The following is a 14,504-nucleotide window of genomic DNA, read 5'->3' as shown; positions in this document are numbered from 1 at the left end:
AATGGTACCCTGCCGGATGATCATCAACAGGCGGCAGCACTGAAAAAACGAGCAACCAGTTTTGAAATAATAAAGGGAGAACTTCACAAAAGGGGGTACCTTCAACCCTTCTTAAAGTGTGTTACTCTAGAAAAGGGGCGAGAGATACTGGACGATCTTCACTCTAGTTACTGTGCTTCCCATATAGGCGGTAGGACGCTTGCTCAACGAGCAAGGCGGCAGGGCTACTTTTGGCCTACTTTAGAAACAGATGCGATGGTGATGGTGAAAAAATGTGACAAGTGCCAAAGGTTTGGCAAACTAATTCACCGTCCAGCTACTGACCTCACTACCATTCATAGCCCACTACCGTTTGCTAAGTGGGGCATGGATATTCTGGGTCCATATACGCCTGCTACAGGCGGAAGGAGGTACATACTTGTTGCCGTCGACTACTTCACTAAATGGGTAGAGGCGGAGGCTGTAAAGGGAATCAAGACGAAGGATGTAATTTCATTCATTTGGAAAAATGTCATCACTCGGTTCGGGGTTCCCATGTCTATGGTTTTTGATAATGGTCCCCAATTTGAGACGTCTGTTCTCAAAAGCTGGTTGGGTGACCAAGGAATTGCACACTACTTTGCATCTGTCGGCCGTCCACAAGCAAACGGCCAGGTAGAAGCCTTTAATAAAATCATCTCAGACGGTCTCAAGAAAAAGATTGAACGAGCAGGCGGCCTATGGGCGGATGAATTACCACATGTTCTCTGGGCCATTAGGACGACTGAAAAAGGGGCGACTGGAGAAACTCCATTCCTCCTAACTTATGGTGCGGAAGCTGTTCTTCCAATAGAACACTACGAGCCGACTCTTCGAGTAATGCTATATGACGAAGAGGCAAACTGGGAAGCCATGCGCCTGGCATTAGACTCACTTCCTGAAAGGAGGGGCAATGCTGTCTTGCGCCATGAAATTTACCGCCTGAGAATGACTAGATCATACAACAAAAAAGTACACAGGCGTCCACTCAAAGTGGGGGACTTTGTACTTAGAAAAATGGAAGCAGTTGGTAGGGCTAATGAGTCTGGCAAACTAACTCCCAACTGGGAAGGACCCTACCGAATTCGTGAAGAGGTCAGGGACGGTACCTACCGTCTGGGAACACCAGACGGACAACCGTTGCCTCGAACTTGGAATGTAGATAATCTTAAGAAATATTTCTTTTGAATGATGTAAATAGTCAAGGGCTACTTAATAAAAGTTTGCATACTTAATATTCAATTTTGTACTAAGAGGGGCACGCCTACTAACAAACAGTCGGCTACTCTCCATACTCAGTTTTTATTCTTACTTAAGAGGGGCATGCCTGCTGACAAACAGTCGGCTACTCTCCATGTTTAATTTTTATTCTTACTTAAGAGGGGCAGGCCGCCTATACATTTACAGTCGGCTACTCTCCATTGAGTATTTTACTCTATCTTCAGAGGGGCATGCCGCCTGTACCTTTACAGTCGGCTACTCTCCATTGAGTATTTTACCCTATCTTCAGAGGGGCATGCCGCCTGTACCTTTACAGTCGGCTACTCTCAATTAAATATTTTACTCTATCACCATAGGGGCACGCCGTCTGGACATATAGTCGACTACTCTCCATAGAAGAGGGCCGACTGGTTCCAAACACACAGCCACCCCCCTTATACTTAACTAAAAATGATCAGGGCCTGGCCGACCCTGTGCCTAAACAGGCGGCTACCCTCCTTTTACTTAGCACCTACGTTCACCAAGAACTAACCAAGGCCACAGGCCGAATGATCAGACCAGGCGCCAAGCCAACTGATCCAATCTTCAAAACTAATACGACATGTCCCAACATCATAGCAGGCGTCCGGCGGCATCCCTCCGGATGAAATTCGTCGCAGAGAGCAGCTCCCTTTTGGGTGGAACATTGCTCTATAAACTAATTACACGGCACCTATACGACTGTCCCCAAGGGCAACCACGTAGCCGTTTTTGAGACAAGGATAACTCTATCACTAACCAAACCAGTGGTAGCAGTTGACATCTGAGTCAGATGACCGCCTGTATTACTTGGGATAAATGCAGGGGGTACCTCTTGAGTTAATAGCCAACAAACATTGGCGAATCAAAAGGTTCAGCCGGCCTCCGCCGCCTGGTACCTTTACTACTCAAGCTGGAGTGACGGCGACTGAGTAACACCAAAGTTAACTCATAGTCACTCTCTCAAACTTAGTATGGAGCCTAAAAGGTATGAGTCGTCCGCCTGTTTTTAGCAAACAGGGGCTCTCAATCACTACTCCTGCTAGGTTAACAACCTATGAGTTAAAAGCCAACAAACATTGGCGAATAAAGGGGAACAACCGGTACCCACCGTTTGATACCTCTACTACTCAGTTACTTGGCGACTAGGTAACAATCATGTTTACTTGGTCACTCCTTAAAAATTTAGTATGAAACTAAAAAGGTGTTCATACAGCACCGGCTCACACTAGATTTAATATGGCGGGGAACAGTCGGCCTAGACGGCCTAAAGTCTCTAGCCTAAAAACATGACAAGTAGGAAACCACTTTCCTACTTGGTTAATTTTATATGACAGAACCGCCTGCCTAAAGGGGATCCAGTCTTTAAAATGGTTCGAATACCGATTGGATAAATGGCCGACTGATCGTCTAGCCTGGAAACAGACGACCAGTCGTCCAGGGGCATAGGCGGCGTGACTAACTATCTGTACCTGTCTGCAACTATCGGCCATGTAAAACAGTCGGTATAGTGTACAATTGGATATCAGAATATTCAATACTTGAACAAGTTTGAAGCAAAACAAAAATATTCATTAAAAGGAAGCCGGTCATTAAAGACCGGCAAAATATTCAAAGCCCCGGCCCCCTGGCCGGGTAAATACAAACAAACGGCACGCAGGCCGTGGAAAGAAGACATAAAGCTTAAGAAGGGGGCAGATCTTCAATATTAGCAGTTGCCGTCTGGTCAGCACTCTTCTTGCTGGACTCGGCTTCAGCTGCATCCTTCTTTGATGCATTACCCCCAAGCGACACAAGCGCCACTACCGGCTGCTCCTCCTCCTCCAACGTCTCTTCCTCAGCAGCCGCCAACGCCTCTTCCTCAGCAGCCGCCAGGATCTCCTGATTATATCTATCAGAACACTGGCGGTACGTTTTTTCCCATGAGGCAAAGTCGGCATTGGGGAAGAGGCGGCCCCAAGTCATGCGATGGATTTGAGCAGAGTCTTCCATCATCTCCCGGACCAGCTCTTTCTTTTCTTGCTCGGCCTTTTCCGAGAGCTCCTGAGTAAGACTCTTCTCCTGGGTCACCAGGCGTTCCTTTACGCTCGCCAAGGATTTCTCCAAGGTTTCGTATGAGGACATCTTTTGGCGAAGAGGTCTCAGCTCGGCCTTGAGGTTGTTGATGGTCGCCTCCAGCTCGCTATTCCTCTTCTGGGCCGCCTCTAACTGAGCCCGGATAGCGGCGGTAGCCTGCGCCTGATAATAAAGAATATCAATGGTCACAACTTCATTTTGGGCAATTTGAAACATTGCCTTATTACAGTCAGAGGCGGCCATAGCTTTTGCAGCCTTTACCTCTTTGTTCTTCCGGTCAAGCAGCTTGCGAAGGCCGTTCACTCGGAGCAGGGCCTAAGTAAAAAGGGGAACAGGCGTCAGTTTCCAAACAAAAAGAAAACAGGCGTCCTGGAATTCAAATACTCAAAAATATGCTAAGTATACCTCAGCAAGGACCCCTGCAATCCCGTCTGGGTCAAGGGTGCCAACACCCCTGACCGCCTCCCTTTCAGCTGGAGGAACGGCCTTGATCATAGACTTGGCCACCTCGACCAAGTCAGGCTCCTGAGGGCCGGCTGCATCAAGCATAAACAAACGGATTAGACCTAGTAAAGAAGGGAGCAAGTCTAAAATTTACAAGGACAATTTCATACTTCTAGGTGGCCCAGCTGGAGTTTTAGAAGAAGTGGTCGGCTGTTTCTCAGCCGCCGCATGTTTCCTGGCAGAACCAGGAGAGCTCGGAACAGTCGTCCTCCGGGCCTTGGGGTCCGGCTGTTGGGAAGAAGAAGCTCTTGGAGCGCCCGTCTAAAAAATAAGAAAATAGTCAGTATATGCATAAACACAACTCCAAAAAGAGGGTGAAAGGTTCGAAGCCCACCAAGGGTGCCCCCTTGTTGGGGGAGTCGGTTGAAGACTGTTGCATGATGGAGGCCCGCAACATGGCCGCCGCAGTCTTGGAGGCGGTAATTTTGCTCATGGCGTCCGCTGCAAAAACAAATAGCAAAGTTAATAAAAGTCATAACAAGAAATGCACGGAACAGCAGAGTATTCGACAGGCCGACTACCTCTTGAGCACCGACTGCTGAGGCCACAGGCGGCCAAAAAGTACTCGTCGTAGAGCCATTTGAAGCTCGGGACGCAGTGCAGGGGTACTTGCTCTCGTACCCCTGAAGTAGAGTTCACCTTCGACTCTACTTTGAAGAGTCCTTTATCTAGGATCTCTTTCTTAGCCTTGGGGGGAACAGGCGGCATGCTGCGGCCGCCTGCAAGAAGGGGCGGATTCCTGTTCCACCTGTTGAAGCGCTTGTTCAGCTCTGTGTCTGAACTCTCAATGATGAGGAAGGTGCTCCGACAGTCCTTCCATTTGTTTGCTTTACCTCTCGTCATAAGGTAGCCCCTGTGGCTCGTCAATTGATACCAGCCGGTACCGCCTGCCTTAGGGGTCCACCTGAGGTAGTTCATGTGGGCGAAAGCCTCGAAGCTCGGCTCCACCCCGTGCAGTTCGCACCCGGCCACATAGCCGAGTACGTTGACCCAGGAGTTCGGGGCTAACTGCCATAACCCCAACTCATACCCATCCAAGATCCGCTGAACAACTGGAAGTAGTGGGAAGCGCAGCCCAGCCTTGATGGCCGCCTCGTAGCAGCCAAAGCAGGCGCCATCATAACTGGTACCAGCCGGCCATACGACTGTGTCTTCTGGATCCGGCACGAACACTAAAAAGCCGGGGCCCATTGTGTGGTTTGCGATAAAGCTCTCCACTTTCTCTTGCATGGCCGTGATCCGGCCCCGAGGTACTGTGCAGTAGTAGGGGGTATTTTGCTCTCGGTGAGAGGCGGATGGCTCCGCCCAATCGTCCCCCTTCTCAACTGCGTGAGAAAGCCTCGCCTCTTGTAGGCGACTATTTTTCTCTTCTGTGTCCAGGGAAGCATGGCCAGAAGAGCTAGACTCGGAATCATCCTCTGACGAGTCCGAAGAGGACGACTCTTCCCCTCTCCCGGAGGGGCCCGCCTCCTCTCCTTTAAAAGGAGCAGGAGAGAATGTAGAATTGTCAACTGTAAAATGGGAAGGGGTCACTTTGACTCCTCCCTCATAATTGCCGGCTTTCAAGCCGCTTTGTTTCACTTCCACATCTGGCGCCTGGTCAGATGTTTCACTAATCGGCACCCTGTGGGAGGAGCCGTCTGAGTTTGAGATCCTGGCAGTCTTTTTTGTTCTGGCCATCATGCTCTGCATAGACACAGATACAGTCGGACTTTGTATAAAGGGCAAAGATGGGTCCAGAAAAGGGCAGGCGGCACTCCTAGTCCTAGATTCAACCGTCCCCAGTGACCGGCTGATCACTAACCTAGGTCGTGTCGTGTGCTTCCGTGGTGCCATTTCAAAAAAGAATAAAGTAAAGAGAAAATTAAGAGTAAGAGAACCGAAGTCAACACTCCTTTATATAGGCGAAGTGAGAAGGCGAAGGGTCACTTCCAGAATTCAAAATTTTGGCGGGAGAATCTCTCGGCCTCTCGCCGAGTGACACCTGTAGCAGGTCGTCGCCTGTTACAGGGCGATACCTGTCACAGGTAACACGTGACCAGTCACGTGCCACCTGTGAGGGGCAAATTATTAGGGGATTTTTCCCCACCAATCACCATCTGACAAGTGGACCAATCAGGTTCCGCCATGTGTCCGTCACATGGGCCAATAGGAGCCTGCCATGTGTCAAGCAATGATTCGTCCACTATGGACCAATTACGACACGACACGTGTCCTTCCCATGACACCTGGGATAACCGGTCACCTAGGCCCAACTTCCGAGGGAAGCCCAATCAGCCCAAGGTTAACCTAAACCTAGATTGACACGTTTCCCGAGGTTATAAATACCTCCCTTAATCCCCATTAAGGGAGATTACGCTAAAAACGCAGATTACACACATTAAACACTCTCACCTAGAGAGACCCAATCACTTTAATTTCCGCATTAATTACTCCTTAATCAAGTACTAACTTGACCGTCGGAGGCGGATCTCCAATCATCCGGAGCATCCGTTTGTTTTGCAGGTACAGGCGTCCGGTTCCAGTCTCGGAATTGTAACTCTCCCGCAGGACATCAGAAAACCCCGAAACAGAAAGTATATTGGCAAGATTCTAATTTCTAGTGAGCTATATATATCAAATCGACCGCGGCGGTAATTTGACTACCTAAGTATTAATTTGAATAATGAAGGAGACTATATGAAAGGAAGTTGGGAACTAAGTTATGTCGTTTTAACCTATGATCGAATTAATATTCCATTGGTGGTTTGCTTGTCGTCTATTCTAAATAATAGATTAGTATTTTTTTTTCATCTTGTTTGTTTTAGTTACTCGTTCAATTTAAACCCCTCTAATCTCATGTACATAGTGTGAATAATACTCTTTTATGTATATGGTTTACTTTCGAGTTAGACTTTAAGTTTTAAGAGTTAATTAATCTCCTCGTGGGATCGACCCTTACTTACCCTTTTACTAGTTTTTAATATTTTTGAAGGTTTAAGTTAGGTAAATTATTAATTAATTTTATACGGTAAACGACTCGTATCAAATATCCCCCCCCCCCCCCCCTCAAGTTGAAGCATGAGGATAAAAAATGCCCAATTTTAAAAGAAGATAATCAAACTGTTATTTCCAAGCGCTTTTGTGAAGATATCCGCTAATTGGGAATAAGTGGAAACATAGGATGGAGAAATTAAGCCGTCATTAATAGCATCACGAATAAAATGACAGTCAACCTCAATGTGCTTTGTCCGCTCATGAAAAACTAGGTTTTTAGCAATATGAAGGGCCGACTGACTATTACAAAACAACTTGATCGCCTTAGGGTGATTCACTCCTAAACTTAACAATAAAGCCTTTAACCATTTTTAACTCACATGTAACGGCTGCCATGGATCTATACTCAGCCTCGGCAGAAGACCGTGATACGTACTGTAGGCTGTTTCTTTGTCTTCCAAGATATACGAGAGTGTTCTAAAAACACAATCCAACCTATCAACGAACGACGACTAAGAGGACACGCCACCCAATTTGAATCACACCAACCCTGCAGAGTTAGATCAATGTCTGCACTCAACAAAATACCTTGACCCAAAGAACATGCACAGAATAAGCCAGATCCGGTCGTGTGACCAACAGATAAATCAACCATCCTACTAGCCTTCGATAGGACTCAGGATCAGCCATGAACTCACCATCAACAAGACTAAGCTTGTGATTTTGCTCAATCGGAAAACCACATGACTTAGACCCCAACAAACCAGCTTCCGAAATAATATACAAAGTGTACTTTCGTCGACACAAAAACAAACCAGATGGACAACGAGCAACTTCTATGCCCAAAAAATACTTCAAAGGACCAAGGTCCTTCATTTTAAAACAATCACGGAGATAAGCTTTGAACACAACCGACCTAGCGGACTCATTTCCAGAAATAATAACACGCGACATACACCAATACATTAATCTGAATATTACCGTTAGTATATGTGAAAAGAGATTAATCAGAGTAAGATTGGAGAAAACCATACCCTTTTAAAGCCGTAACTAACTTTGCAAACCAACATTTCGGAGCCTGTTTCAACCCATACAAAGACTTCCTCAAACGACACACCAAAGTTAGATCCGAGCTTTCAAAACCGGGAGGTAATTTCATGTACACCTCCTCATCCAGATCACCATGTAGAAAGGAATTATGAACGTTAAACTGTTGAATTTCCTAATTTTTAGAAGCTGTAATTGCAAGGAATGCCCGAACTGTAGTCATTTTTTCAACTGGAGCAAATGTTTCACTTTAATCTATGCCTTCCTGCTGATTATTTCCAAAGACAACTAAACGAGACTTGAGGCGCTAAACGACACCATTAGAAAAAAAAAATCGTCTTATACACCCATTGACTCCCTAGAGTTTTCATTCTTACCAGGGGGAAGATGCTCTAAGGTCCATGTCCCGTTGTCTTCTAGAGCTATTATTTCCTCTTTCATAGACCGTCGCCAACCTTTAAATTTCATGGCTTCTTTGAAGGATTTTGGAGATTTTTCCTGAACAACTGCTGCAAGAAACTTGGGATAATTTACAGAAAACTTGTCACAATTTATATAATGTTCTAAAGGATAAGGCGTACCTGAAAGAGTGATAGGAGACAGAGAGGACGAAGACGGACTATTAGCAAAAATGGAATGCTTCATATAATCATGGAGCTTGACCGACAAAACCTTTTCACGAAATCCCCTACCCATGGGTTCGACACTCGGTTGTTGCTAGGTGGAGGCCTAATGAGGTGCTACTGTACTGGTGCTGCACTCGGCATCTGTGATGCTGCTGTGCTGCTCAAGGAAACCTGTTGTGCTGTACAGGTGAGGCAAGAACGAAGCCCTGCTGCTGCGACGTTGAACCTGCGCCCGCGGGATTTCCCGCGAGTGAAGCAGGAGTTGTGCGAGTAATCTGCCAGTCGTAGGTTCTTCTGTTCCCGGAGGTTGCTCCGTGTGTGGGGCTATATGCTCAATGCTCGGGGCAGCCTGCTCTTCATTCACTAAAACCACATTCTCATCGCCAATAATCACCTTATTATCATCGAACACTTCATACTCAAAAAAATCCTCATGAACATCATTATTTTGATCAAAAACCGTGGGCACTATATTCACATGCATCTTCCGGGCTACCAAAAGGAAATACACCCTCTACCAACTTGACATCACGAGAGACAAAAAAAACTTTTGAATCAAGATCATACAATTTACACCCCTTCTTTCCAAAGGGGTATCCCACAAAAACACATTTTTTATTCCGACTAGTAAATTTGTCCCCATTTTTTTTCTGATTATGAGCAAAACAAAGACATCCAAAAGTAAGAATTGCATCAAATAAGGATGTTTTATTGAACAAAATTTTGAATGGTGTTTTGTTTTGTAACAAGGGAGTGGGTGTTCGATTAATTAGATGAGCAGTAGCAAGAACACACTCCCCCCAAAAATAGATAGGCAATTTGGCTTGAAACCTCAAAGCTCTCCCAACTTCAAGAACGTGTTTGTGTTTTCTCTCAACCCTCCCATTTTGTTGTGGAGTTCCCACACAAGTGGTTTGAAAAATAATGCCAGTAGCACTAAAATAATCAAGCAAGCAATTAAATTCAGTACCATTATCACTTTACACAACTTTAATGGTTTGAGAAAATTGCCTATCAACCATTGCAACAAATGCCAAAAACATTCGGAAAACTTCAGTTTTATCAACCAACAAATAAATCCAAACTGCTCGAGAATAATCATCCACAATAGTAAAAAAATAACGAGCTCCACATGATTAAACATGCCGATATGGACCCCACAAATCACAATGTATTTTCTCAAAAATCCTAGAAGCCCTACTATCACTTAATGGAAATTTATCTCTAGGATGTTTAGCACGCATACATACTCCACACCCCTTATCAAGACTATCTTTATTGCTACTAACATGAGGAAGAAATTTAACTACTTTCTTGGAAGGATGACTCATTCGACGATGCCACAACTCCAAGCTTGAGGTTGCTTCAACTGTGCCAACATGATTCACCGAATCCGAATTGCTAACCGTCTTTCCTAGCTCCCATTCCAACCAGCTCCTTCGTTTGGTCCTGTATAGCACACATATAAGGGTTAAATTGGACAATACAATTAAGATCATCAGAGAGTTGTGATACTGAAAGCAAATTACAACTCAAATGCGGAGCATAAAGAACCCCAGTGAGAGTAATCTTGTCCGATAAATGAACAGAACCAATTAAAGAAGCCACCACAGTGTCCCCGTTAGGTAAACCAACAGGATATTCAAAATTCTGTGCATCAAACAACCAAGCTTTTTCTCCGGTAACATGATGTGTTGCCCCTGTGTCAATAATTCAAGAAGAAACATCGAACTTACCATTCAAGCGATTTTCGGAGACATTGGTATTACCAAACAAACCCGTAATTGCCTTCCATTGTTCGCTTGAAAACACCTGGCCTTGAGAAGGAGCACTTGTGGTAGGAGCACTCGAATACAAGACTGCATTTGCACGCACTGAACCTTGACCACGACCTCCTGTGGACTTCCCCCCTGGCCGCCGTCACCCATGCTAGGTGGGCATCCATGAAGCTCAAAACACTTGCTCTTAATATGGCCCCTTTTCTTGCAATGATTACACACTTTTTCAGACCAACAACTTGATGTCTCGTTGCCAACTTTCTTGCATTTGACACATGCACAGCACTTGTACGGACAACAAAACCAAGAGCCTCTGCAGGCTTTTGGTCATGCTCTTGCTTTGCCGTACGAACTCGTTCGTCTTGCACAACTAACTGATAAGCACAGTCTAGGCTTGGGAGAGGATCTTGAGATAATATGTTAGTGCGCAATGATGCATAAAAATCAGTATATAACCCCATCAAAAAATCATGCAATTTACTTTATTCTCGCCTAGCCTCATGTAACTGACTAGCCATACACTTCGAACAACAAGTACACGAAATTAATGGCTCATGATGATCTAATTCTTGCCATAAAGCATGTAATTTTCCATAATTATAAACCGAAACAGGCATAGAACGAGTTTGCTCACATTTAGCAAGCGATGATTTTAATTGTTGAATTCTAGGGCCATTAGTTTTAGCAAATCGTTTCCTAAGATACTCCCAAAACAATCGAGCTTCACGACATTTAGAAAGCGAAGACACACCTCTGGATCAATGGTATTAGAAATCCAAGAAATCAACATTGCGTTGATAGCCGTCCAATCGGACTGAGTGCACGGTGGGATAGGTGTCGTGATGGTACAATCCAAAAACCCAAATTTTCGCTTAGACCCAAGGTAGAATGGTGAATTCGGTTCTATTTGTGTAGGAGGGGGTGGCGGTGGAGGTGTATCATCTCCAGCCATTTTTATGGGTTAAAAAAAAAATTCAACCTGCTCTTGATACCATGAATAATTGATGAATGAATTGGCTTAATCTCATTAATGACTTTGCAAGCATATATAATACAAGCTAACCCTTAAGTGATAGGATTAGGAAACAATCAAAAGATATCAATAACTACCAAAAAGATGCTACCAAATATTTCCTAATATATCCGAAAATATATCCGCAATAATTATAAAGTACTGTATAAGTATTATCTATCGATTAAAGTTTTATATGGTAAGCATTGGATGTTAAAATAAATTATCACATGCGCTTTATTTTTTATATATATACATTTCATTGTAAATTTTCATAATTATTGTTATTAATATAAATAAAACTAATTAAATAAATTAATGTTCAAACACGAACATTGGAAGACAAGCTATGCATGAAATGGGGAAGAACTTCTGTGAATTTAGGGAGTATTCGAAATCTAGTTTTCTTTTTAAAAGTGTAAAAATGTAAAGAGCTTTCTTTTTTAAATAAAAAAAAATAGAAAAAAATAGTTAATTTTTTGTAGCCAAGAGGATACGATCCTTGACTTGCACGCAACGCTGATAGAAAACCCTATTTCTTCCACTTATTTTTATAAATACCTTATTTTCATTTAGATATACCCAATTCTCTCGTCTTAATTTCCGATCAAAATATTTGCAAATATGGGTAGAGCAAAATCATCAAACAGTTTCATAGAGAAGAAAAGTAAAAGAAGCTCATGTTTCCGTCTTAAAAAACAAACTTTGTTCAAGAAAGCTCGTGAGCTATCGATCTTGTGCGATGTCCCAACGTGTGTTATCGTCTTTCCTCCTAAAGAAGATAATGCGAAATCCGTAGAACCCGAAGTTATTTCCTACTACGGAGAAGAACAACACCAAGAAACCCAAAATGCAACGAACTCGGAGTTGACTCATACGAAAATTAATCGTTACATTGCATGCCCTAAGGATGATAGTTACAAGAAAAGGTCAAGTAACTTAAGTGATGTGTTAGGAGATGTTAATGAAGAGAAGAATTTAATTAGGGCAGACGATCAAGATTTGAAGTATAATATATGGTCTGAAAATACAAATCTTTCTGATTTTACGCAAGATCAACTAATTCAATTACTTGGTAATTTGGACAACAAATTAGATTCTGTGACACGTAGAATGGACGTGATTAAGGGTGTTGAAATTGATCAACAAAAAAATCCACTCTTGCTCGATGACATATTTTCGCAGTCAGATTACGATGGGTTGCTTGAGGAACTTTTGGAGCCTTACGTAGAGGATCATACAAGGTTTTACAATATGGATCAACGGTCAGGATTTGTTGATAATTCTCTTCTACAATCGCTTCCTATGATGGGTTCCAATTCTAGTTACTATGATGTCGATCAACCGTCAGGATTTATTGATAATTGTCCTCTACAATCGCTTCTTATGATGGGTGATCAAGGGCCGAGATTTACTGATGGTGTTCCTCTGCAATGCGGCTTTCCGACGATGGGTCCCACTTACTGTAATCAAGAAGAGTCAGGATTTGTTGATAATCAAAGTTTTCCTATGATGGACCGTCCGATGTATTGTGATCAAGTGTCTGGGTTTGTTGATGATAATTTGCTGGCCGTGCAGTCTTATAGTAATGATAATGGTTATCTTATGATGTCTGATATTTCCACTTCCGCAGCGCAGTTAAATTAGTTATTTTAATGTATACGGCTTCAAGCCTGAGTAATGATGTCGACGAGATTCAATCCGTGTTTATACGTACATTGTACTGAGAATTTTTTAGGGTCTAGGAACTTTAGTCCACAAGGGCTCTAGGGAAGGGCATAATTGTATTTGTCTTTTTTATTGAAGAGAAAAAGTTAAGTGGTGGACCCCTTGTTCAGATCTTTGTCTGGTGGAGCAAATTGTCGAAATTAAAATTGAAGAGAAAGAGAAAAGTGATGGACTCCCCCTCCTGAATATTGTCGGCTGGAGTATCAATTCATTTACGTCAGAACGAAAAAGTACACCTACACCCTGCATTGATAAATGTTTTTATAATTCGGGCAGTACTTTCCATTGGTATGTCTTACCTACCATGCAAGTTGGAATATATACCAACAGGGACATGATACCATACCAATCAGATAGGTTTTGATACCATACCACCAGGGACGAGGTAGTACAATTTATTAACATGATTAGTGTAAACCATTACAATAATTCTTATAAAAATCAAGACAGCATAACAAATGTTATACAATAACATAATAAGTCTTGCACAATAACATAATAATTCTTACATAATAAGTCTTAAACAATAACATAATCAAGAGAGCATAAAAAGTCTTACACAATAATTCCGAAAGCATAGAATTTAATTAACTATTACAGTCCATTACAAGTAGTCAAATGCCAAAGGGTGGATAATCAAAGGTTTCCATTCTCCAAATATTCCAAGATATGCACAACGTGGCTGCATAGAATACACGAAGGTTTAACATTAGATGATACCAATTGAATGAACCATTTAAGTAAACCCGACCCATACCAACGTACATGTTAATTTGTTTATTGGTATTATTAATAGAGATGGATATACCAACAGTAAGTAAACCCATACCAATTGAATGAACCGTTTAAGTAAACTCATACTAACGTACACATTAATTTGTTTATTGGTATTATTAACAGAGATAGATATACCAGCAGTAAGTAAACCCATACCAACGTAAATATTAATAAATATAGTCGTATTATTAACATAGATAGTTATACTAACATATACAGTTGCAAAAACAGTAAGTAATACCAACAAGTGAACCCAAATTATATGAATGGTAGTTGATGTAATACCTGGGTAACAACAAAAATGAGCTGGATATTAGGTCCCTAATATCTCATTAATTTACAAAACTCGTAATAATGAATTAAATGGAATTCAATGGGAAACCTAATTATTTTGCTGATTTTTATTGTTTGCAAAAAATAAAAAATTTTGAGAACTAAAAATTTTGTGAATTGGGAGGAAGAATGAGAAAATTCCCGCTATCAATTAATTTTGGCGGAAATAACAATACATTTGGGACAAATTGTGACACACAGGATCCACAATACTGTCTTCTTTTTTGTTTTTAACATTCCCTTTGTTTAAAAAGCTTTTTAATTGTTAAAAAGACAAAAGTGAGGCCCACACTTCCCTAGAGTCCTATTGGACCAAAGTTCCTAGAGCCTGAGAATTCCTCCATTGTACTAGAGTACTAGAGTATATGTTTAATGAATTTCTTTAATTAA

The 14,504-nt window shown here is 42.5% G+C and overlaps 1 protein-coding gene across 1 annotated transcript; it reads left to right on the top strand.

The window, feature by feature from the left end:
- Window positions 1-11,900: 11,900 nt before the first annotated feature.
- On the top strand, window positions 11,901-12,923 carry LOC110707559 (agamous-like MADS-box protein AGL81). Its single transcript, XM_021885580.1, has one exon. The coding sequence runs from the start codon at window positions 11,901-11,903 to the stop codon at window positions 12,921-12,923; it is 1,023 nt and encodes a 340-aa protein (XP_021741272.1).
- Window positions 12,924-14,504: the final 1,581 nt, after the last annotated feature.

The sequence above is a fragment of the Chenopodium quinoa genome, unplaced genomic scaffold, assembly GCF_001683475.1.
Source record: "Chenopodium quinoa cultivar QQ74 unplaced genomic scaffold, ASM168347v1, whole genome shotgun sequence".
Lineage (NCBI taxonomy): Eukaryota > Viridiplantae > Streptophyta > Magnoliopsida > Caryophyllales > Amaranthaceae > Chenopodium > Chenopodium quinoa.
The sequence above is the reverse complement of the archived record's forward strand: the minus strand, read 5'-3'. Positions and strand labels throughout refer to the sequence as shown.

Coding starts and splice junctions, on each gene's coding strand:
- LOC110707559 (XM_021885580.1), top strand. CDS start 11,901: ATGGGTAGAGCAAAATCATCAAACAGTTTCATAGAGAAGAAAAGTAAA.